The sequence below is a fragment of the Aotus nancymaae genome, unplaced genomic scaffold, assembly GCF_030222135.1.
Source record: "Aotus nancymaae isolate 86718 unplaced genomic scaffold, 86718_ANA_hifiasm-v0.15.2.pri h1tg000015l_1, whole genome shotgun sequence".
NCBI lineage: Eukaryota > Metazoa > Chordata > Mammalia > Primates > Aotidae > Aotus > Aotus nancymaae.
The window spans coordinates 1,014,192-1,035,920 of NW_026988427.1; the positions used below are offsets into that span (position 1 = coordinate 1,014,192).

Here is a 21,729-nt window from a genome sequence, read left to right on the forward strand (position 1 = left end):
CTCTGTTGTATAGTCTCAATTTGTAATACTGTTGTGATGGTTAGTCTTGTTAGTTAGCTTGGCAAGGCTATATAGCCCAGTTATTCAATCAAGCACCAAGCTTCACCATCTCACAGGTGTTGCTGTGAAGTACTTTGTAGATGTCATTAACATCTACCATCTGTTGAGTTTAATTAAGGAAGATTATCATCAATAAATTGGGTGGTCCTGATTCAATTAGTTGACAAACCTGTTGAATGAAACCGAGGTTCCTTGAAAGAAATTCCTCCTGAGGACATCTCCTGCCTGTGAGTTTCCAGACTGCTCTTCCTGATAGCCCTACAATCACATTAGCCAATCCCCAATCTTTCTCTCTCTTTTACAAACATATATATTTTCTTTCTTTATTCATGACTCTCAAGTTTGCCAACCTCTGTTGTATAGTCTCAATTTGTAATACTGTTGTGATATCTAGTTTTGTGAGTCAACTTGGCAAGGCTATAGCCCAGTTACTCAAACACCAAGCTTCACCATCTCACAGGTGTTGCTGTGAAGTACTTTGTAGATGAGATTAACATCTACCATCCGTTGAATTTAATTAAGGAAGATTATCCTCACATACATATATAATCTCCTATATTCTGGTCATCTGGTGGAACCCTAATATCACTGCTCTCTGTACAAGACATTATTAATGTCTCTAATTTGTGCTGCTAGAAAACAGAAAATAACTGCAGATAAAACAAAATCAATATTTTTCGTTGTTCCCGATTGTCTGTGATATTGCCTAATCTATCTTAATGACTCTCTAGTATAAGGCAGAAAGGGGTAGTGAGAGTCATGAATAAAGAAAGAAAATTCAGGTATACTTAAATTCGGCCGTATCACTGTGGATCAGACATTTTTTTTTCTGGATAGAATCTGTTCCCAGAGCAAAAAATGAGATTTTTCGAGGCAATGTCTCCATTAGCCTAACGGTAGGGCTCTTTTCCTGGGGTCCACTGTTGCCGGCTATGACAGCACCCTTTACCTTGCAGTGATGTTGGTAAATAGTGTATTTATGTATTTTCAGAGCAGAGCTTCCAGAGCTTACATCAGATTTTCCAACGGGTCTAATCTATAGCACCAAAACGATGAAAAGCTGTAAATGATCCACTTCCAGGTAAATATTTACGCTTTCAGGTCATCTGTCGTGTACATTGTCTTCTCTTATCCCCACAATAATCATATGAAGTAGGTACTAGTGTCCCATTTCACAGATGAGAAAACTGAAGCTTAGAAAAATGAAGTTTTTTGTCCCCGTTTGGATTCGAACCCAGATCTGACACCAAAGCTCTTGCTGAGGGGAGTTAAGGAGATGGTTTGTTCAGTTCCTAAGTGTTGGGAATCAGGAAATTCTCTGCACTTGCGGTGGTGGTCTGGGGAGGCCCAGGTGGGGCCAGGCCTCTGCCCCCTCGCCTGGGGAGGAGACAAGGTGGGAGTGGTCCCCAAGCTTTGCGTTGGGTGGGGTGTCCTAGCCTACAGAGCACCAGCCTTCTAATGTGCTCCTGCCCAGGGGGAGGGAGGAGGGAGCGGGGAGCCCCGGGGAGGGAGGAGAGGGCGGGCCCTGAGAGGAGTTTGAAAAGAGGAAGGAAGTGGGGCCCTGCAGCGCCCAGCCACCCCCTGCCGGCTTCCCCACGGGAGGACGCGAGGCCCCGGCCCAGCCATGGGCCCCTGGCGCAAAACTGACAAGGAGCGGCACGGCGTGGGTAGGTTCAGGAGCCCGGGCGCGGCAGGGAGCGGGACAGGTGGCCGGGAGAGCCGCGCGCAGGAGGATGCTGTGGGGCCGACGGCGCGGGGCGGGCAGAGCGCGCTGCCTGCAGGTCAGAGGGCGCAACCTGCGGCGGGGCCCCGGGGCGGGAAAGCCGACGCTCTGGGAGAAGACGGCGGGACCCCACCCCGCAGACTAAGCGCAGACTAAGCGCAGACTAAGCACAGCCCGCGCCTTCGCCGCCTGTGCCCTCGCCTGCTGAGGGAATCTTAGACATTTCTGTCAAGACCAGCGCTTGACAACTCAGCTCTTTGCGCCAGGCTCAGCGTCCTCAGGAGTGCCCGCCCCAACTCGTCCCATGGGAGACTTGGCCTTATAGAGGGAGCTCCAGTCTCCTGTGGCTCAGCCTTGGCCTGCACACCATGTATATGTCCACCCGCTCCAAAGCGACACCCATCTGCCTGTTCCTCCTGGGTCAGATGACTTCTGATTTGGCAGGACATCCAGAGGGCAGCTCAAGCTTGGGACGTGGGGCTAGACGGTGGGGTTCTCTACTCAGCCCCCAAGAGCCCCTGGGGAAAAAAGACTCCCGCCAGGTCATCTGAGGGTAACCAAGAAACTAGCTTTGTCAGCCTCAGCCATCTAAACTCCCAGAGGCCTCTGCCTGGAGCTCAGGGGCGGAAGTGGTGGCTGGGGGAAGGGAGGCCTCAGGTGCTGCCACTCTCTCTGAGTGGCATCCGTGGTGCAATCTCCATGGACTCGCTGTGGTTTTCAAACTTAAATATCAATTAAAAAAATCACTCTGGAACTTCCTACACAGGCAGATACCAGACACCATCTCGGAGATAAAAGATTTAGCAGGTGAGGCATTAGAAGACCCAAGTACTGAGAGGGATTAGATGCAGGGGGTCCCCAGGCCACTGTTTGAGAAACACTGCCCTGGAGAGATCAGCAGTTATCCACTCACTTACTGGGCACCCAGCACTGTAGGGGCATTTTACTATGAATGGTCCCCATCCAGAGAACAAATAATAGTTCCTATCCTCAAGGGGCAGTTACAAAGTAAGGAAGGGTACAACTTCTGCCTTTGAGGAGTTATGTGTAAGGCTAGAGGCTTGGACTAGGAAGTCAGAACTGAGTTCAAATCGAGGACTGTTTCCTTGTCTATCAAATGGGAGTATTAATAATAATGCAGGTCTCATGAGACTCTTGTGAGGATTGAATGGCGTTATGCATGGAAAGCACTTAGTAGTGTGCAGGCCCAATGAGAATTAGTGACTGAGGGTAAGGGGCTTACCTAGTAACTTCAGAAACAACAGACACCAGCACCAAAAGGCACCCTAATGCCAGATTCAGGACAATTATGCCTTGCGCAACTGTAGTATTTTATGGTTTGCAAGACCAAATGTCATGTAGTCTCTGACTTCAGAACATCCGTGCGAAGCAGTGTATTATTCCCACTTTGCAGATGAAGTAACCCAGTTTACCTCACGTGGCATCTGTGGAGCTGGGACTTACAATCAATTGTCTTCAGACCCTAGGTCCTTTGCATTGGCACCAGAAAAACATCTAGAAGGGGAACATCATAGGTAAAGGCAGGGAACTGGCACCCCTGCAGTGTGTGTGTCAAACAATAAGTAGTCTGTTTTGGTTTTAGTATTGTTTATAGTGAAAAAAAATTGCAGAGGTAGATTATGGCTAGATTGTGAAGGGCTTTGAGTGCCAAGCTCCAAAGTTGGGATTTCCTTCTGTGAGCACTGGAAGTTTTAAGTAGTGTCATCTGGAAGAAGTTAAATAAGTAATTAAGATAGGAGTGGGGATTGGACTTAGAACAGAAGGAAAATGGGTAACAGTTTTACCTGTCTACTGACTGCCTGGTTAGTTAATGTAGCAGGAGGTTGCTTATAATCAACATTGCCTGTTAACGTTTACTAGATTAATTCACTCTGTCTGAGGCTCTTGTCAGTGAGGAGAGCTTTCTCCTTGCAGGAGAGAGGGTAGAGTAGAAAAGGAGGAGGTGGAAAGAGAAACTAACAGTATCAGTTAGGGTTAAATGTTACTAAGGGTGACAGAAAACCTCCAAAATTGTGGCCTAACCAAGTTGCAAGTTTATTTCTGTCTCACACAGAAGGCTCAGAAATAGTCTGTGAAGAGGTGGTAAGGCAGCTCATTCTATGTCTCATGCTGTATCCTTGGGATGTGACTTCTGCCTCCTGAACCACACAGGCTGCTTAAGCTTTGGTGATCAGGTCCACCTTCCAGCCAGCAAAAAGGATGCAGGGAACAAGATCATGGGTTTTCCCTTTAAGGACATTTACCTGAAGGCACACTTGACATTTCTTCTTACATCCTATTGGTTAAAATGCAATCACATGACTGAGTATAGCTGCAAGGGAATCTAGAAAATGTAGTCTGTAATGTAGGCAGCCATGTACCCAGCTAAAAATTAGGAGTTCTATTCCTAAGGAAGGAGGGGAGGGAGGATATTGGGGATGATGTATTAGTTTGCCAGGGCTGCCATAGCAAAATACCACAGACTGGGTGGCTTAAACAACAAAAATGTTTTTTTTTTCATAGCTCTTGATGCTGGAAGTCCAAGATCAAACTGCCAGCAGGGTTGGCTTCTCCTGTGGCCTGTCTCCTTGGTTTGCACATAGCAGTCTTGCTGCCTCTCCATTGCTTTCTGTGCAGGCACACCCTTGTGGTTTCTTTCTCTTCTCATAAGGACACCAGTCATATTGGATTAGCACCCCTCCATAAAGGCCTCATTTTAACTTAATCACCCCTTTAGCTCCAAATACGCACTTATCTCCAAATAGGAGTATATTCTAAGATGCTACTGACTGGGACTTCAGCATAAGAATTTTGGTGGGGACACAAGTTTATGACAAATAATCTGTGGTCTTTGGCATGGTATTTTGGGACTGTAAAGAGGGCTTCAAGGCAGGAGTCCTGAGATAAAGGGTGAGGGTAGGAAAGAGGTTTGTTTACCCTGCATCTGAGCTTGCCAAGCAGATTTGTGTGGGACTCTAGTTATGCTTGTATGGGAGGGAAAAGGCTCTTTCTGCTACTGCATCTTGGGTTCTCTGTAAATTAGATTTGACAAAAGACTGATGAACAAGAGAAAACAAACAAGCTTCTTAGCATGTACATCCTGCTTACAGATGGAGTACTCAAAAGGTTGGTTTGAACTTGGGCTTATACAGCATCTTAGAAAAGGTATGATAAAGGTTCAGAGAAGTAGCAAGGCAAAAGAGGGTTTTAAGCTTCCAAGGGGAACAAACTGTGGGAAGGGAGATATACAGGGGAATCTAATGGAAGATAAAGTGTTACTTGTGCAGGTCCATCTTGGAGCCAACTTTCTGTCTTCATGGCCATAAAACTTCCCTGGGAGAGGGGATTTATGACAGTTCTTATTTCTTATGAGTTTCTTCAGATAAAAGAATATCCAGGAAAGCTGCTTTCTGTACCTGTTGATTCTTATTTGCATCCAGCTCAAAATGATCATTATGCCAAAGTGGCATATTTTGGAGTGGCGTATTTTGATCAGAAACCTGTTCTGTATGTAGCTTGTCTCTATTTATGGGTTTATACCCATGTGTGGTGTTGGGGAGTATTTGTTGGTTTCTTCTAAGGACTGTGAGAGAGAATCTGTCCCAGGTCTGTTCCCCAGCTGCCAGTGGTTTGCTGGCAATCCTCGGCATTCCTTGGCTCACAGAAGAATCACCTTGATCTCTGCCTCCATCTTCATGTGGTATTCTCATTGTGTGCATGTCTGTCTCCACATTTCTCCTTTTAAAAAGGACATCCAGTCATATTGGATTAGTGCCCACCATAGTGACTTCAGTTAAATGTGATTAATTCTGTAAAGACTATCTCCAGCGGCCGGGCGCAGTGGCTCACGCCTGTAATCCCAGCACTTTGGGAGGCCAAGGTGGGTGGATCACGAGGTCAAGAGATCAAGGCCATCCTGGTCAACATGGTGAAACCCCGTCTCTACTAAAAAAAAATACAAAAAATTAGCTGGGCATGGTGGCGCGTACCTGTAATCCCAGCTACTCAGGAGGCTGAGGCAGGAGAATTGCCTGAACCCAGGAGGCAGAGGTTGCGGTGAGCCGAGATCGTGCCATTGCACTCCAGCCTGGGTAACAAAAGCGAAACTCCATCTCAAAAAAAAAAAAAAAGACTATCTCCAAATAAGATCACATTTTGAGGTACTGGGAGATGGGACTACAACATCTAGTTTTTTTTTTTTTTTTGGAGAGGGTGGACACAAATCAAACCTTAGCAGGCTCTGCAGAAGCAGAGAAGGAGTCTTTTTCACATCTTGGTTGGGGAATATGGAGGAATCCATAACCATCCCATGGTTCAGGGATGTGGGTGATGCTGTCACAGCCCAGGACCCTGGACAGAGCTGATCCATGCAGTCTGACAGACTTGGAGTGGGCAATGTTTGCTGGTGTCATTTGCAGCATGGATTTTTGTTGCAGGGAACAAAATCTAGTCAAACCAGTTGAATGACAATGTGTGTGGTGTGTATCTGTGGGAGAGCAGGGGGAAGTGGTGTATTTTAGGGTCAGAGGAATCACATGGAAATCCAGGAAACAGGAGGAGCCAGGCCTCAGAAAGGGCTTGAACTGGGGCTGCCCTGGAAACCTCTGCCTCTCCTCTCACAGCTTAGCTTCTCTGAGCGTGCTGACTCTGGTCTCTTTTCTCTCCGTACCACCTCCCTCTGATTGCATTGCTCCTTCATGATTCTGATGCTCTGTAACACCACAGTGGTGGCCCCAGCATGCCACCCACCCCTCTCTGAACAACCTTGCAGTTCAAGCATGCACTTAATCTTCTTTCTGCGTTTATTTGTGCAAAGTCCCAAAAGAAGAGAGTGGTAGCTTGATTTCCCTTTGTAAGAAAGACCACCCAAATCAGAGGTCATTGACAGCCTAAGAGTGGGCCCTACTCTGGTGAGGGTGCTACCCCTGCCAGGTCCAATTCACTGTGACTATGAGGTGGGGTCACATGGCTTGCTACTCATTGATTAGCAATGAGTAGCATTGCTGATTCTTTGAGTAGGAAGCATGAATGGAACCTGCATCCCAAACACACCCAGGAATTCACTACAGAGGGACCAGTTATACTGCTCTTGTTACCAAATCCAACAGTTGAAGGACCAGAGAGCATCATTCATTCATTAATGTGTCCATTTATTCATTCATTCATTCTTCATTAACTGCTGAAATATTTGTTGGGCCTGTGTGCCAGGCATTGTGCTAGTCACTGAGATTACTAGAATTAGGCCAATATGGCCCCTATTCTGAGGTCTATAGTCCAGTAGGGAAGATGAAAAAGAACTTGATGAATAAACCAGTAACCATATAATTACAAATTGTGATAAGTGCTATTGCAATATGAATGAGAATATTAGGAGTGGTTTTGAATTAAATGATGTGAGAAGGCCTCTAAAGTGCAATGGGGAAAATAATTCCAAAGCAAATGCTTGGCGAGATATTGACATGTGCATCTTTGCTACAGTGGCTGACTGTACCTTTGGACTGGTCCCCAGAAATTAGTCTGGTGAAACAAAAATACATGGATTAGAGATCTAATTCCTTCCTACCACCAGTTCTTAGGTGCTGGGCTTCCTACTTTCAGATGCCTCAGCAACTTGGGGCTGTTTAGGAGTGCCTGCTGGGCTGGCTGTTTGAGTCCATGTAAGGAGATTGTCCTAATCGATAGTGATATGGGCACCTCATTAGTCGGTGGACATCTTGCCCCTAACCATAATGTTTGCATTTGAATTGAAGACTACTGTGTTTTCTAAGCTCTGCTTCCTCCTGAGATCAGCATCCTATTGCTGCTGTCTTTTGAGAAAGGAAATGTAGTCACCAGACTGCTCTGCTAATTTCTGGACCTTTGGATTCGCTGGTTTTTTTTTTTTTTTTTAAAGCTTACAGGCCTTTAATTTAATAGTCAATTACACATGGGTGCCACAGTCTGTGCTCTGCAGCATATGTTCTGCAAATAGGGAATGAGAGTGCTTATCACCACGCAACTCCAGAGGCGTCTGGGTAGAGACACCACAAATGTTCCCTCTAATAGTCACTTTCTCCTTTCTTCCCCCTTCCCTTAATTGGTGTGAACTGAAAAACAGTCAGGCTGAGTTTGTGAGCTGTTTCAGTCCTATTCTGTTGTTAGTTCTCCTTGGAGAAAGTCATTCCTTGTCCGCCTGCCCCCGCCAGGTCAACTTCTGCTTTGGTTTAAAGTCATAGTGGCAGAAACTGAGGTTGGAGAAAGTATGACCACTAAGGTGGGCACTTTCAGAGGCTTCTCCGTTCATCACTCTAGGGCAGTGGTCTGCAACCTTTTCAGCACCAGGGGCTGGTTTGGTGGAAGACAATTTTTCCACAGGCTTGATGGGGAGATGGGGCAGGGCGGGAGGGATGGTTTTGGGAACTGTTCCACCTCAGATCATCAGGCATTAGATTCTCATAAGGAGTGTACCACCTAGATCCCTCACCTGCACACTTCACAGTAGGGTTTATGTTCCTGTGAGGATGTAATGCCGCTATTGATCTGATAGGAGGCGGAGCTCAGGCAGTAATGCTGGATCACCTGCTACTCACCTCCTGCTGTGCAGCTCGGTTCCTAACAGGCCACAGACCGGTAGGGGTCTGTGGCCCGGGAGTTTGGGGACCCCTTCTCTAGGGTACTCAGTTCCTCTGACCGCACATGCGCCCTTGGATCACAGCCTAAGATGATGGATGGAGACGTAGGTGGACAGTATGATGTGCACACTGTCACAGCACAGGGTCTGAATGGGGTAATAGGCATTTGTTTGGCTGAATTAAATGGTGCAATGCCGGGCCTAGAGACAGCCTGACTGACATGGTGGACTGCAGCAGCAGGGCCATCCCAGTGTCAGCTGAACCTTCAGTGTTTGCCTGGAAAGTGGGTTTTTGTGCTGGCTTCCCTGGTGGTGGCAGTCAGGGAAGGACTGTTCAAGTAGAATGAACAGCCAATGCAAAGGTCCTGAGGAGGAAGCCTCTCTGACGTGTGGGAGGCCAGTGTGCCTGCAGTAGAGTAAGTAAGGCGCAGAGCAGTAGGAAATGGATTCTCTGAGAGAGGTCACAGGGAGCAGTGCCTCGTAGGTATTGTGAAGTCTTTGGCTTTTACTCTGAATGGGGGAGCACTGCAGGGTTTGGAGTAGAATTGTAGAATGATCTGTCTTATGTTTTAAAAGGATTGATCATAGCAGTTTTATGGTGAATTAATCGGGGGAATTAAATGTGGAAGTAGGCGGACCAGTTAGGCAGCAACAGCGATAACTCAGGCAAGAGATGGCAGCGGCTCACAGCAGGAGGGACCAGTGGAGACAGTGAGATGTGCTTAGATTTGGGATGTATGTGTTGCAGGTCAAGCAAATGGGGGTTTCCTCATTGGAATGGATGTGGGTATGAGAAGGAGAGAGGAGCCACTGGTGACTCTAAGGTTCCTAGTCTGAATAGTTGGAAGAATGATAACTGCATCGAGGCCTTCCCTAGTGAAAACCTTGATCTAAGTAGTCATCAGCGTTGGCATAAAGCATACCATTGCCTCACCTTTTATAGCACGGTACATTTTGTTTCTAAATTTTACTGAAAGTTCCGGGATACAAGTACAGCACATGCAGGTTTGTTACACAGGTATACATGTGCCACAGTGGTTTGCTGCACCTATCATCCCCTCATCTAGGTTTTAAGCCCCGTATGCATTAGCTATTTATCCTAATGCTCTCCCTCCCCTCTCCCCCCAGCCCCAGACAGGCCCCAGTGTGTGATATTCCTTTCCCTGTGTCCATGTGTTCTCATTGTTCAACTCCCACTTATGAGTGAAGACATGCAGCCTTTGGTTTCCTGTTCTTGTGTTACTTTGCTGAGAATGATGGTTTCTAGCTTCATCCATGTCCCTGCAAAGGACATGAATTTATGCTTTTTTATGGCTGCATAGTATTCTATGGTGAAATGTGCCACATTTTCTTTATCCAGTCTATCATCAACAGGCATTTGGGTTGGTTCCATGTCTTTGCTATTGTAAATAGTGCTCAATAACCATATGTGTGCATGTGTCTTTATATTAAAATGATTTCTATTCCTTTGGGTATATACCCAGTAATGGTATTGCTGGGTCAAATGGTATTTCTATTTCTAGATCCTTGAGGAATTGCCATGCTGTCTTCTACAATGGTTGAACTAATTTACATTCCTGCCAACAGTGTGAAAGTATTCTTATTTCTCCACAGCCTCATCAGCATCTATTGTTTCTTGACTTTTTAATAATCACCGTTCTGACTGGCATTGGCATGAGATGGTATCTCATTGTGGTTTTGATTTGCATTTCTCTAACGATCAGTGATGTTGAGCATTTTTTCATGTTTGTTGGCTGCATAAATGTCTTCTTTTGAGAAGTGTCTGTTCATATTCTTTGTCCACTTTTTGATGAGGTTGTTTGTTTTTTCTTATAAATTTGTTTAAGTTCCTTGTAGATTCTGGATATTACACCTTTGTCAGATGGATAGATTGCAAAATTTTTTCTCCCATTCTGTAGGTTGCCTGTTCACTCTGATGATCATTTCTTTTGCTATGCAGAAACTCTTTAGTTTAATTAGATCCCATTTGTCAATTTTGTCTTTTGTTGTAATTGCTTTTAGTGTTTTTGCCATGAAGTCTTTGCCTATGCATATGTCCTGAATGTTATTGCCTAGATTTTCTTCTAGGGTTTTTATGGTTTGGGGTTTTACATTTAAATTTTTAATCTCTCTTGAGTTAATTTTTGTATAAGATGTAAGGAACTGGTCCAGTTTTAGTTTTTCGCATATGGCTAGCCAGTTTTCCCAGCACTATTTATTAAGTAGGAGATCCTTTTTCCATTGCTCATTTTTGTCAGGTTTGTTGAAGATCAGATGGTTGTAGATGTGTGGTGTTATTTCTGAGGTCTCTGTTCTGTTTCATTGGTTTATATTTCTGTTTTTGTACCAGTACCATAGCACAGTACACTTACAAAGCCCTTGTGTTATCATGCTTAGCCCTCACAGACACCCTAAGACAAATAACTTCTGTCTTCATTTCACAGGTGAGGAAACTGAGGCATAGATCTATGAAGTCTTGCTGAAATGCAGCCTGTTCCAGGCAGTTTTATCATACCTCACTCCTTCTATTTTATGGAAGTTGCCCCCTTTCACCTTGTCTTTTAGTTAGGTAACTGCATGTATTCTTCCCAACTAGATGGTGCATTGTTGGAGGGCAGAGCTGTATGAAGGGTCAAATTTGAGTCCATTCAGCTCCAAGGCAATATCAGGAATGTGGTAGGTCAGAGAAACTAATCATTTTTGTAGCATAGGTCCCCTTGGGAATCCAGTGGCAGCTAGAAACCCCTCTTCCCACAAAATTGGCAGATGTGCAGTTCTGCATTGCAGTGTCACCAAAACCCATTCATGGAAGCCAGTTAAGGTCTCTGGTAAAACATGCTCATTTTACTGTGTAACTGTTTAGTAAAGAAATACAATAGGCATAGCCAAAGCATTCTGCCTGAGGTATGAATTCTTGAAGCCAAGAGCTGTCAAGAGTCAGAAAACAATTATTATAGTCTGTTCAGATCAATTAAGTTCAGTAATCTTGTGCTGAGTGATGGTCTTTAGCTAGGTATTGGGGCCCAGGGATGAGTAAAACAGTCTATGCCTTCAGGAAGCTTATAGTCCAGTTATAATCTCTCTTTCTGAATGAGGCAGCAGATAGTACCATTATGAGTACTAATATCCCCATCGGACAAGTTGGGGGCAGTGCACCCTTTGCTTCATGTTACTACAGCTGCCATTATCCCCTTCATACTTCCTTGCAGCCTGGTGTTGAATGATCTGGGCACGTCTGTAGCATGTAAGCTCCATGATGACAGGGCCATGTCTCTTGTTCTTCAGCACAGAGCAGGTGCCCAGCAGTTGTTGAATGGATGGATGAAGAAGTAAATTGATAGGAGGATGGATAGTTGTTGATTAGATGGATGGGTGGGCAGATGGGTGATAGATGGGTTAGTGGATGGATGGGTGAGTGGATGAGTGGAGAGGTGAGGGGGATGGGCAAAGGGTAGGGGTTGGAGGTTTTAAAATTTTCTGGTGGCCTTATAGGATTCAGACGGACTGACTTTCCCCATCTTGCCTTCATCTTCCCACCTCATCCCTTTCCCTGTCAGGAGGCAAGGTCCTATGAGAGCACCACAGCACAGCAATAAATAGAGTATTCTTGAACTCTTCTCCAAACAGTGGACCCCTGCAGATGGCCACTGTGCCAGGCTCACCAGTTCTCCCTGGGACTCCATTAAGATGGCCCTGCCAAACGTCCCTCACACATCAAACTGATTTCCCCTCTCTCCTCTCTGCCCTTATGCCCTCTCCCCACCTCCTTGGCGGTCTCAGTCCAGTTCTTCCTCTTGCCTCCAGTCTCACTTCCTTAGTGGGGCCTCTTTTTCCCTCTGAGAGCCCACAGCTGCTGTGGGTTGCAGTTTAGCCCCTCACTTCTAAAGACAGCTCTTTGTTTCTTGTGCGTTTATTTTGTCTTTTCAACTAGATTTCACGGAAGCTCAGGAGAGCAGGAGCCATCCCCTTTCGCCCCACTTTTCTAACCTGCAGGATCCTGCAGAGTGCCAGACACTCTCTGCATTTGGGGCTGGAGGGCTGATTTGGTTGATTTCACCATAAACTCTCTCTTCCAACTCTGTAGTGTGTGTGTACCTGTGTGAATGCAGGAGTGTGTGAAAATGTGTGTGTGAGTGTGCCTATGGGAGTACTAGAATGGAGAGAGTGAAATCCAGTGTGTTGTTTCAGAGCAGGATTTATCAACCTTGGCACTATTAACATTATGGGCCAGAAGTCTTTGTTATGGGGCTGTCCTGTGCACTGTAGGTGTTCAGCAGCATCTCTGGCCTCTACCCACTAGAGGGTAGTAGCACTAACACCCCTGACTCCCTTCCGCCAGGTTGGGAGAAGCAAAAATGTCTCCAGACATCAATAGATGTCTCCTCCAGTGGGGCAAATTCACTCCCAGTGGAGAATTACTGTTCTAGAGAATTGATTGGAATCCTAACTTTCCTTTTGTTGGCTGGGCATGTCACTGACTCGCTAAAAACTGAGCATTACAATATGCAGCCCGTAAGGTTGTTACCACTATCCAGTAAGAGGCCTAACACACCTGGCACAGCACAGGGGCTAACTGCATCTCCGCTCATGAGAGGCGATGTGAGTGTGGTGCGTAGCTGAGGGTGTGTGCTCCGGAGCTGGCCTGTCTGGGGTAAAATCCTCACTTGGGCCCTTCTTTACTGTGACACCCCAGGATGTCTACTTGATCTTGTACTACCTCAGTTTCCTCATCTGTAAAACAGAGACAATAGTAGTCATACCCACCCCAAGAACTGCAGATTCACCATTAAATGGGTGGCTGTGTGTAAAGCCCTTGGAATAGTGTCTCATACACAGGAAGTGTTCGGCAGAGGTTAGCTGTTCTTGTAATTTCTCTGCTGTCTCCTGGTGGGTGGAGGAACACCTCCTCCTCCTGGGTTCCCTCTGGCTGTAATTCTTCTGCCTCATTCGCTGCTGACTAATGCTCAGGTTTGAGCTCTGGGTTGGCTGCCAGAGGCTTCTGCTGGGTCATCGCAGTCACCCTCCTGGATGCAATGTCAGGATGCTGCCTCAGTGCTGAAGCTGTCAACACCTGTCCAGAGACTTCAGGCACACTGCTTGCGCATTTCAATGAGTGCATTTCACTTGAATCCAAAGTGGACCTGCCAGCTGGATCTATTTCCCCCTGGAGTGGAGACTCTCCAAAGCCCGGCTCAGGGACTGGAGAAGTGAGCTTCAGGCAATTATATTCTTTCTCCATTATTACTTTTGCTCCTCTTATGCAGCCACTTGTCCAAACTCTATTAACACTTGGTGTTGGCTGAAGCTGGTGTTTTCAAACATGTCAGCAGATGGCAGGGCCCCAGATGAGGTACAAATCCATCTCGAAGGGTCACAGGGCACTTGATGGCTGCAGTCAAAATTGGCAGCCAAGCTGGGTCAGCATCTCTTGAAGCAATCTTGAGAAATGCAAGAAAGAATACAGCTAGAAGAAGGGACATACCTGCTCTTTATGTTCATTCATGTCCCTTCAGTCCAATGAGCATTTCGTAAAATCTCAATAAATATTGATTGTACTTCTATGGGCCAGGTGCTGGGAATTCAGTGGTCAACAAGATAGGCTTAGTCTCCATCCTTACTGAGGCTGGAGGGAAAGACAGGACATAAACGAGTCCAGTGTATGCGTAATAGAGTGCGGTGCCAGCAATGGCCTAGTGAGGAAGCAGGGACTCTAGATTCCACTCTGGGTTTGAATCCACTTTCTGCCACTTTCTGTGTGGCTATGAGCAAGTTCCTTAACATCTCTTTGAGTTTCTTGTATGTTACAGGAAGAGTAATACCTTGAGGTTACTATGAAGATTAAATGGGCTGATACAAGTAAAGTGCTAGGGACTTTTTTTTCTTCTTTTTTCTTTTTTTTAGCTGGCATCTTGCTCTGTCACCCAGATTGGAGTGCAGTGGCACAATCTTGGCTTACTGCAACCTCTGCCTCCCAGGTTCAAGTGATTCTCCTGTCTCAGCTCCCTGAGTAGCTGGGACTACAGATACACCCCACCACACTGAGCTAGTTTTTGTATTTTTAGTAGAGATGGAGTTTCATCATGTTGACCAGGCTGGTCTCAAACTCCTGACCTCAAGTGATCCACCTGCTTCCCAAAGTATTGGGATTATAAGCATGAGCCTCCACACCTGGCAGTAGTAGGGATTTTGTCTGTCTTATCTATCACTGTGACTGTAGTACTCAGAGCAGTATCTAGCACACAGTAGGTACTGCCCACTGTGTCTATAGTACTTAGGACAGTACCTAGCACACAGTAGATGTTCACATGAATATCTGTTGAAAACACTGTGGAGTATGTACTTGGCATATAAAATGTGCTTAGCAAATATTTACCATTTTTCTTAGGAAGCAGGGTGTGCAGTGGTTAGAATTTAGATGTTAAGATCTGTTTATCTATCTTATCAGGTGGAAAAGTTGTTTACCCACCCCTTCCTCAGTTTCCTTATATATACATCAAAGAGAAGCATTGAACTTATCTCCTAAAATTGCACAAAGCACAGAGACCCTTCTTTAGTTGTTTCTATGAGCCACTGTGCCAGAACAGTGGTGTTTGCTTTCACCTTATTTCCCTCTATTTGGACTCCTGATGAATAAAGTACTGCAATATGTTTAGGTATGGAACTGGTAGCTAATCAGTGAATTCAATTTCCAGGGTTGCTAAAAGTCCCATCTGCCTCAAAATAGCAGTCCAGTGGCTTGCCAACCTGAGATTTCCAATATGAGTCCTTGTTGGAGTCAGTGACCCAAGATGGCTCTAGTACTTGGGGACATCCCTTTGATCCTTGGCCATAAATGCTTTGGTCTGGGTGGACTTGTCAGGATACCAGTTGCGGCTTTGGTTCCTAGGTGTAGTGCTTTGGTAGAAGGAGAGGTCAAGTCCTCCATAGGGAATATGTAGTATTCCCCAGAGCTTGGCGACCTTGCATGATGGAGAAGCTGGAATGGGTATTTGTGGGAATGGCCAAGGGCCTGAGGGACTGTGGGTAGGCTTCCCCGATTTGTCTATCTTTTGTGGACAGGCACTGGCCAGGGTGGAGCCAGCTATGATTTCTTCCTCTTGTTTTTCTGCCTTTTTCATCACTTGTTCAAAAGTTGAGAGTGGTTAGGCCCATCTTAGACTGGTCAGAAGCAAACTGAAGGACAGAGATAAGCCATCAAACTTAGCAGAGGGGCATTCTGGCTTGGAGCTTCCTGTTAGTTATCTAGAAGACTAAACAGAATTGGGTATTCATAGGCAAAGCCACTTCCTTTGTCAGTCATGTCTGTTTCTCTTCAAATGGAGTCTTAAGAGGCCCTTATGCAAAGGCAGAAATAGATTTATAAACTGTCAAAGTTAGTTACTTTCATTTTTGTAATCAGTAAGTACTTGGAATGAATATGGATCTTCACCTTGAATACCCAATTTCAAGATCTGTCCAGGATGTCTTAAGCCAATCTACTGGCACCTTCTCACCTGACATCGCTGGGCAGAGGACGAAGGAAGAGATTCCCAAGGAAAGCAGGGAGGAGCTGGTCAGGGAGCAACACACAGGCGTGCCCCACCTCCAGATATCTGATAGACACACCTGATTTGCTCGTGCTCCAGAGACTAACACACATTGTGCATGGTTTTCTTTTGTTGGAAACCTCAGTCACTTCCACTGTCCTGTCTAGTTCCACTGCCAAGTCCCCAGGCAGACCACATGGGCTGGAAGAGCAGGGAGCAGAGTTTACCCAGTGAGGACACTAGCAAGCTGGAGTGTGTCCAAGAGACAGCAGCCTATGCGGGGACGGGGTTTGAAATCAGGCCAAGTGCAGAGGGAATGAAGAGACAGGCTGCATTTATGCAGGAGGAGAGAAGCCTCAGTGTCCCCTGAGGACCCTCTCAAGGTTTGCTTTTGGACAAAGATTAATTTGATTAAGTGTTGGTCGACAGAGCCATTGGTTGCAAACTGCAGGAAAGTAGATTTTAAGGTGACACAAAGCTCTGAATGAGTGAGCCTTGTTCAGGAGATAATATAATGCTAATAAAAAGAAAAGTGACTACCATATACTGAGCACTTACTATGGCTGGACATGAAGTCAAGTCGTGTGTGGGCATTAATCTCAGCTGAGCCTCCCAGGACCCAGATAAAGTAGAGACCATTATGTCTTGCTTCTATAGTCAGAGGAGCTGAGGCTCAGGGAGATGTGGATGCTTGCTCAAGCAGGCTGCCCCTGGCTTCTACAGTGCCTTTGTGTGGATTACAAAAAGATACCCCTCCTCTGGTGGGCACAGTGCCAGGGCAGGGTGAAAGCCTTGGCAAGCAGATCATAGGTTGAGTGGCAGCCTTCACTGCTCTCTTGGCTGGATAGCCTTGCATGCTGCAACCCTAGGCTTGAGGCCAGAGTCAGGAAAGGACAGAACTGGCCTCAAAAGCGACATCTGTCTGACTCCAGAGATACTAACTCTTAACTCTTAAGCTTTATCATTTCTCAGGATGGAGACTTAATTTCTCTGAATGCACCCGAAGGGAGGTTAGGGATATGGGGCTCACCTGGGAGTAGAGGAGACAGTCTATGCTCCATTCCATTTAAATATCCTAATAACCCTGTGAGATAGGTACTGTTAACATCCCCATTGTAAGAAAATGAGGCCCAGAGAGGTGAAGTCATTTGCCCAGGATCACACAGCAGTGAGTAGCAGAGCTGGGGTTTCTTCTGAACCACTGTGCTCTTTTTTTTTTGAGATGGGTTTCACTCGTTGCCCAGGCTGGAGTGCAATGGCACGATCTTGGCTCACTGCAACTTCCGTCTCCTGGGTTCAAGTGATTCTCCTACCTCAGCCTCCCGAGCAGCTGGGATTACAGGCATGTACCACCAGACCCAGCTAATTTTTTGATTTTTAGTAGAGACAGTATTTCTCCATGTTGGTCAGGTTGGTCTCGAATTCCTGACCTCAGGTGGTGCTCCCGCCTTGGCCTTCCAAAGTGCTGGGATTATAGGCACGAGCCACCGTGCCTGGCCCGCTCTGCTCTTTTAATGTGGTTTAGGCAGACGTGTTGGGGAGGTAGGACTGGGGGAAGGAGGGAAGAGAGAGGAAAGGAAGGGAAGGAGATAAGTGGGAGGAGGCAGAGATGAATGAGAGTTACAGACTAGAGGTGATGTCTGTGATGCAAAAGAATCTGCTCAGAACCCAGTGGCATTTCACCCAGCTTGTGCATAGGGGTTAGACACATGGCAGCACTGGCCATTTGGACCTTGGTCTGCAAAGTTAAAAGGAGGTAATTATGATGAGGTGTGCCTCATCATAATTACCTCCTCTACTCCTCCTGTAGAGTAGAGGAGTGAGAAAGAGTACGGGCCTGTACTCCCAGCTCCAGCACTGTGTGACCTTGGGCAATGCAAGTAACCTCTCTGTGCCTGAGTTTCCGTATCTGAAATTTGGAAATAATAAGAATTCTCACTTGCGAGGGGTATTGTGAGAATTAAATGAGTAAATGTCATGTCTGGGTTATAAGTGATTGCTAAACACTAGTTCTTATTAGGATCCACACTAATAACCCTCTTCCAGAAAAGTGGGGCTTGCCTACATTTAGTTCATCTTTAGGAAAAATAACCTTTTTAGAATGGTATCTTCTTATCTTAGCTCCCCACCCAACCTTGTGGCATGGGTAAGAGTGGCACAATAATGCCTACTTTAAAAATGGGGAAACAGATTCAGAGGGAAAGTGAGACTGTTTTGTAGCTGTTACCTGCTAGAATGGGTTTGGAAGGGTCTGGAGACGTAGCTGCTGACTGTTGTATGGGCAGCAGCAGGGCTAAGTCGACATGAGGGTCTGGAGCTCACACTGGGGCCTTCCTCCTGGTAAATCTCCTGCACAGGAGATTGCATAGCCCTTTCCATCTTCACAATGGTGCTGTGCCAGTTGGGGAAGGAGCCCATCTCAGCTGGCCCTGCCTCCAGGAAGCCTCCCCTGGCACCCATGCATGGCTCCAGTGTGCCACCTCATGTGCTCTCGAAGCACCTGTACTCCCTGAGCCCAGACCATCCATCTGGTTCTTGCAGGTGGACCTGTCAGATTTTTCCATTAGAATACAAGACCCTGGCTGTCTAATTCTGCCGTTTGGTTACTGGTTATGGAGCACTGCAATATGGCAGGTTCTTCATATGCTGGGACTCTTTCTTTCTCATAGTAACTTGCCATAGATCCCTGGGGTGCCTATGCTGGAACTCAACCCCAGGCCTGGCTGAAGGAGGGGCTCCAACTCTCAGAGGCCACAGCTGCCTGGCTCTCCTGCCGACCTGTTTACCGGTGCATATTTCCCACCTACGATAGCACCTCACCACACTTCAGGTGCTTAGTATGCAGTTGTTTCTTTTTAATTGTAGCAAAACATGCATAACAAACAATGTACCATTTTAACTGCGTGGTGTACAGTAAGAGGCCAGTCCATTCAGGCTGAATGTAGGGCCTGTGTTGTGGAGAGATCAGCTTTGGTTAATATGGGAAGGCCTTGGGAGCCAGGCTGAGTCTGGAATGACTCCTGTGGCAGTCAATAGGTTTCTGTGTTGGTTTTGTTTAGCCCAAGTGGGCTGCATGGGCATGGGATGGACTTGAGGCAGGGATAGCAGGAAGAAGCAGAGACTAAAGAGATCCAGAGGTCTCACCTAGCTGTCTTTCTTTCTATTTCACAGCCATCTACAACTTCCAAGGCAGTGGAGTCCCCCAGCTCTCCCTGCAGATCGGTGATGTGGTGCGAATACAGGAGACATGTGGAGGTGAGTCGCTGGCCCACACCCCAGATGCTGGACCCTTGGCTGGTGGAAGCCCATAGTACACCCAGGCCCTTCAGTCCTCTCTCAACATGCAACTGTGTGGTCTGTTTAAAAACATTTTGGTAATCCTAGTAATTAGAACTTACTAAATAGAAATGCTTTGTCATTTTAGGAATGCATGTTTCATAGCAAAAGCCTAACTGGGTAGTTCAATGTTTGTTATGCTCTCCATTTGCCTCAGCCATGGGACTCTTCAGCTTGTGACTCTTGCTAGATACAGTTATTTATTAGTATTAATATCATGGCAAAAGGAAATAAGCATCATTAGGGTTTGGAAGGGTCCCATAAATCACACCTCTAATTCCAGGAGAGCTGACATGCACAGTTGTATGGTTTGTTTACAGCACGAAGGCACCCAGCCCAGGGAGCAGGAGCTCACACTCCTCCCCAAGCTGGAAGCCATGTCCTGGGCAATGTGGTAGCATCTCTTTCTTTCTCTTACAAAGGTGCCCTTGCCTTGTAAAGTCAGTTGTCTACTGGACTGTGTCCACCCATGGTGGTGCAGTGGTAGGGAGTGCTTTTCAAAATTTGCACAAAGGCTAATGGCCTTGGACTCACAAGTCAGACAGTTGGAAATCATTATGTCACTGATAAACTTGATATTGGGAGCATGGCTTGGGCATGAGGACCAAATCAGCTGCTAATCTGTCACCCACAGTCAGGTAGGCTCCCACCCCTCAACTGGCCCAATCGGCCCACAACAGTTCCCTCCTGTCTGGGCTTGCTGGTAGCTCCTGCTGCACAGAGGGCACAGAGCGTGGGCTTCCTGCGTCTGGGCAGAGTGGCAGAGAAAGAAGAGAGAGTGGACTGAGCTCCTAGGCCTGGTCTCCCCCCAGTGAATCCATCAGATGAGGCCCTGGGGAGGGAGTGAGGGTCAGGGAGGAGGCCGGTGTGCGACTGTGAAGGAGGCCTTTCACAGGGAAAGGCAGTCACCTGCAGGAGTTCTTTGGTCCTTTCCACAGAATAGACACTGTGCTAACTTCTTTATAACACATGATCCTAGTCACTCCTCACCGTATCCCACAGGACAGGCGGTGTCATTTCCAGTGCTGGATTAGCTACATGCAACCTCCTAGCCAACGGAGCCCCCAGTGGGGTCTGCAGATTTGTACAAGGATGCTTGTGTAAACACATACACACATACACAGACACACACAAACCATACGTGTACATAGATACAACAAAAAACATACAGAAAACCATTTTGGGGGGAAATAATTTGATATTTGATATTTCAAGACAACTTTAAGAAGGGGTCATGGGGGAAATGAGAACTTTGTTCATCTTTCTTATACTTATTTTACACGCTGGTATTATTTTTACTTGGGGTTGCAGATGAAGGGATACTGTACACTTCTCAATGTCCAGGGCCTGGAAGGTTCACACTCCGGCCCTGTTGAAACCTTTTATACATGGAGTGGACAAGACTGGAGGAGAGGGGTGGGGATGCTGTCCTAGAGAATTGGGTCTGTGACTGCAGGCACCCTGCCTCCTGCCCACAGCATAATCCTATCTTTTACAAATCTAGTTCTGTCCAGTGGCGGATAAGCAAACTGTAGGTGACTACCAAGGGCAAAGAATGAAAACAAAAACAGCAGCAAGTCTCCTCAGTGCCTCTTACATGCTACTAGATGCTAATCCTGAGAAGCAGGCACAAGACCTCATGTTTGCAGGTGGGAGGCAGGGAAATAACCCATCTAAGGTTGCATAGTGAGCCAGTGGCTTTTGATTTTTTGAGACGTAGTCTCGCTCTTGTCTCCCAGGCTGGGGTGCAGTGGCGTGATCTCGGCTCACTGCAGCCTCCGCCTCTGCCTCCCAGATTCAAGCAATTCTCATGCCTCAGCCTCCTTAGTAGCTGGGATTACCCGCATATGCTACCACACCTGGCTAATTTTTGTATTTTAAATAAAGACGAGGTTTTGCCATGTTGGCCAGGCTGGTCTCAAACCTCCTGGCCTCAGGGCATCCACTCACCTTGGCCTCCCAAAGTGCTGGGAATACAGGCATGAGCCACTGTGCCTGGCCCCAGTGTCTCTTTTCTCATGCCCAAGTTCACACTCTTTCCTCCACTTATGCCTGACAAAACAGTGACAAGGCCTTGGCCATTATTTTCTGTGTCCTACATTGTGAAACCGAGATGGGTATTTTTTTCTTCATTTTTTTTGCAGTTTCCCTGGATAGAAAGCTTGAGGGAATAACCCTCCCACACAGGCTGCCATAGTCAGATCCTTACCAGTACCTTTCCCTGGCCTGGTGCCCTGAACTTTAGGAAGGCTGTTCTGGCGGACTCAAGCCACCTTTGTTCATCTCTAGGACACCTTTATTCTTTCTTTGGTTCTGGCTCTCCATTTCTAATTCAATTTTATTAATCTTTTAATGTATCTTTGTAAATTAGTCACAATACTTTGCTGGAAAAACCTGGATATATTCATGTGTTAAATGGCTAATAATTTATTAATTCTTTGAAAAGACAGTGTTCAGAAGTCTGCTAGAATGAT

The 21,729-nt window shown here is 46.4% G+C and overlaps 1 protein-coding gene across 2 annotated transcripts in view; it reads left to right on the forward strand.

Annotated features, from left to right (window-relative positions):
* The first annotated feature begins 1,632 nt into the window (after window positions 1–1,632).
* Window positions 1,633–21,729, forward strand: part of DOCK2 (dedicator of cytokinesis 2) — a 437,527-nt gene continuing 417,430 nt past the window's right edge. Inside the window, exons 1-2 of one of the 2 annotated variants that reach the window (XM_064376547.1) lie at window positions 1,633–1,727; window positions 19,091–19,174. In XM_064376547.1, the coding sequence (XP_064232617.1) occupies window positions 1,685–1,727; window positions 19,091–19,174 (127 nt within the window). In that variant the 5' untranslated portion in view covers window positions 1,633–1,684. The remainder of the gene's footprint in view (window positions 1,728–19,090; window positions 19,175–21,729) is intronic. The other variant, XM_064376548.1, reaches the window with a different exon arrangement.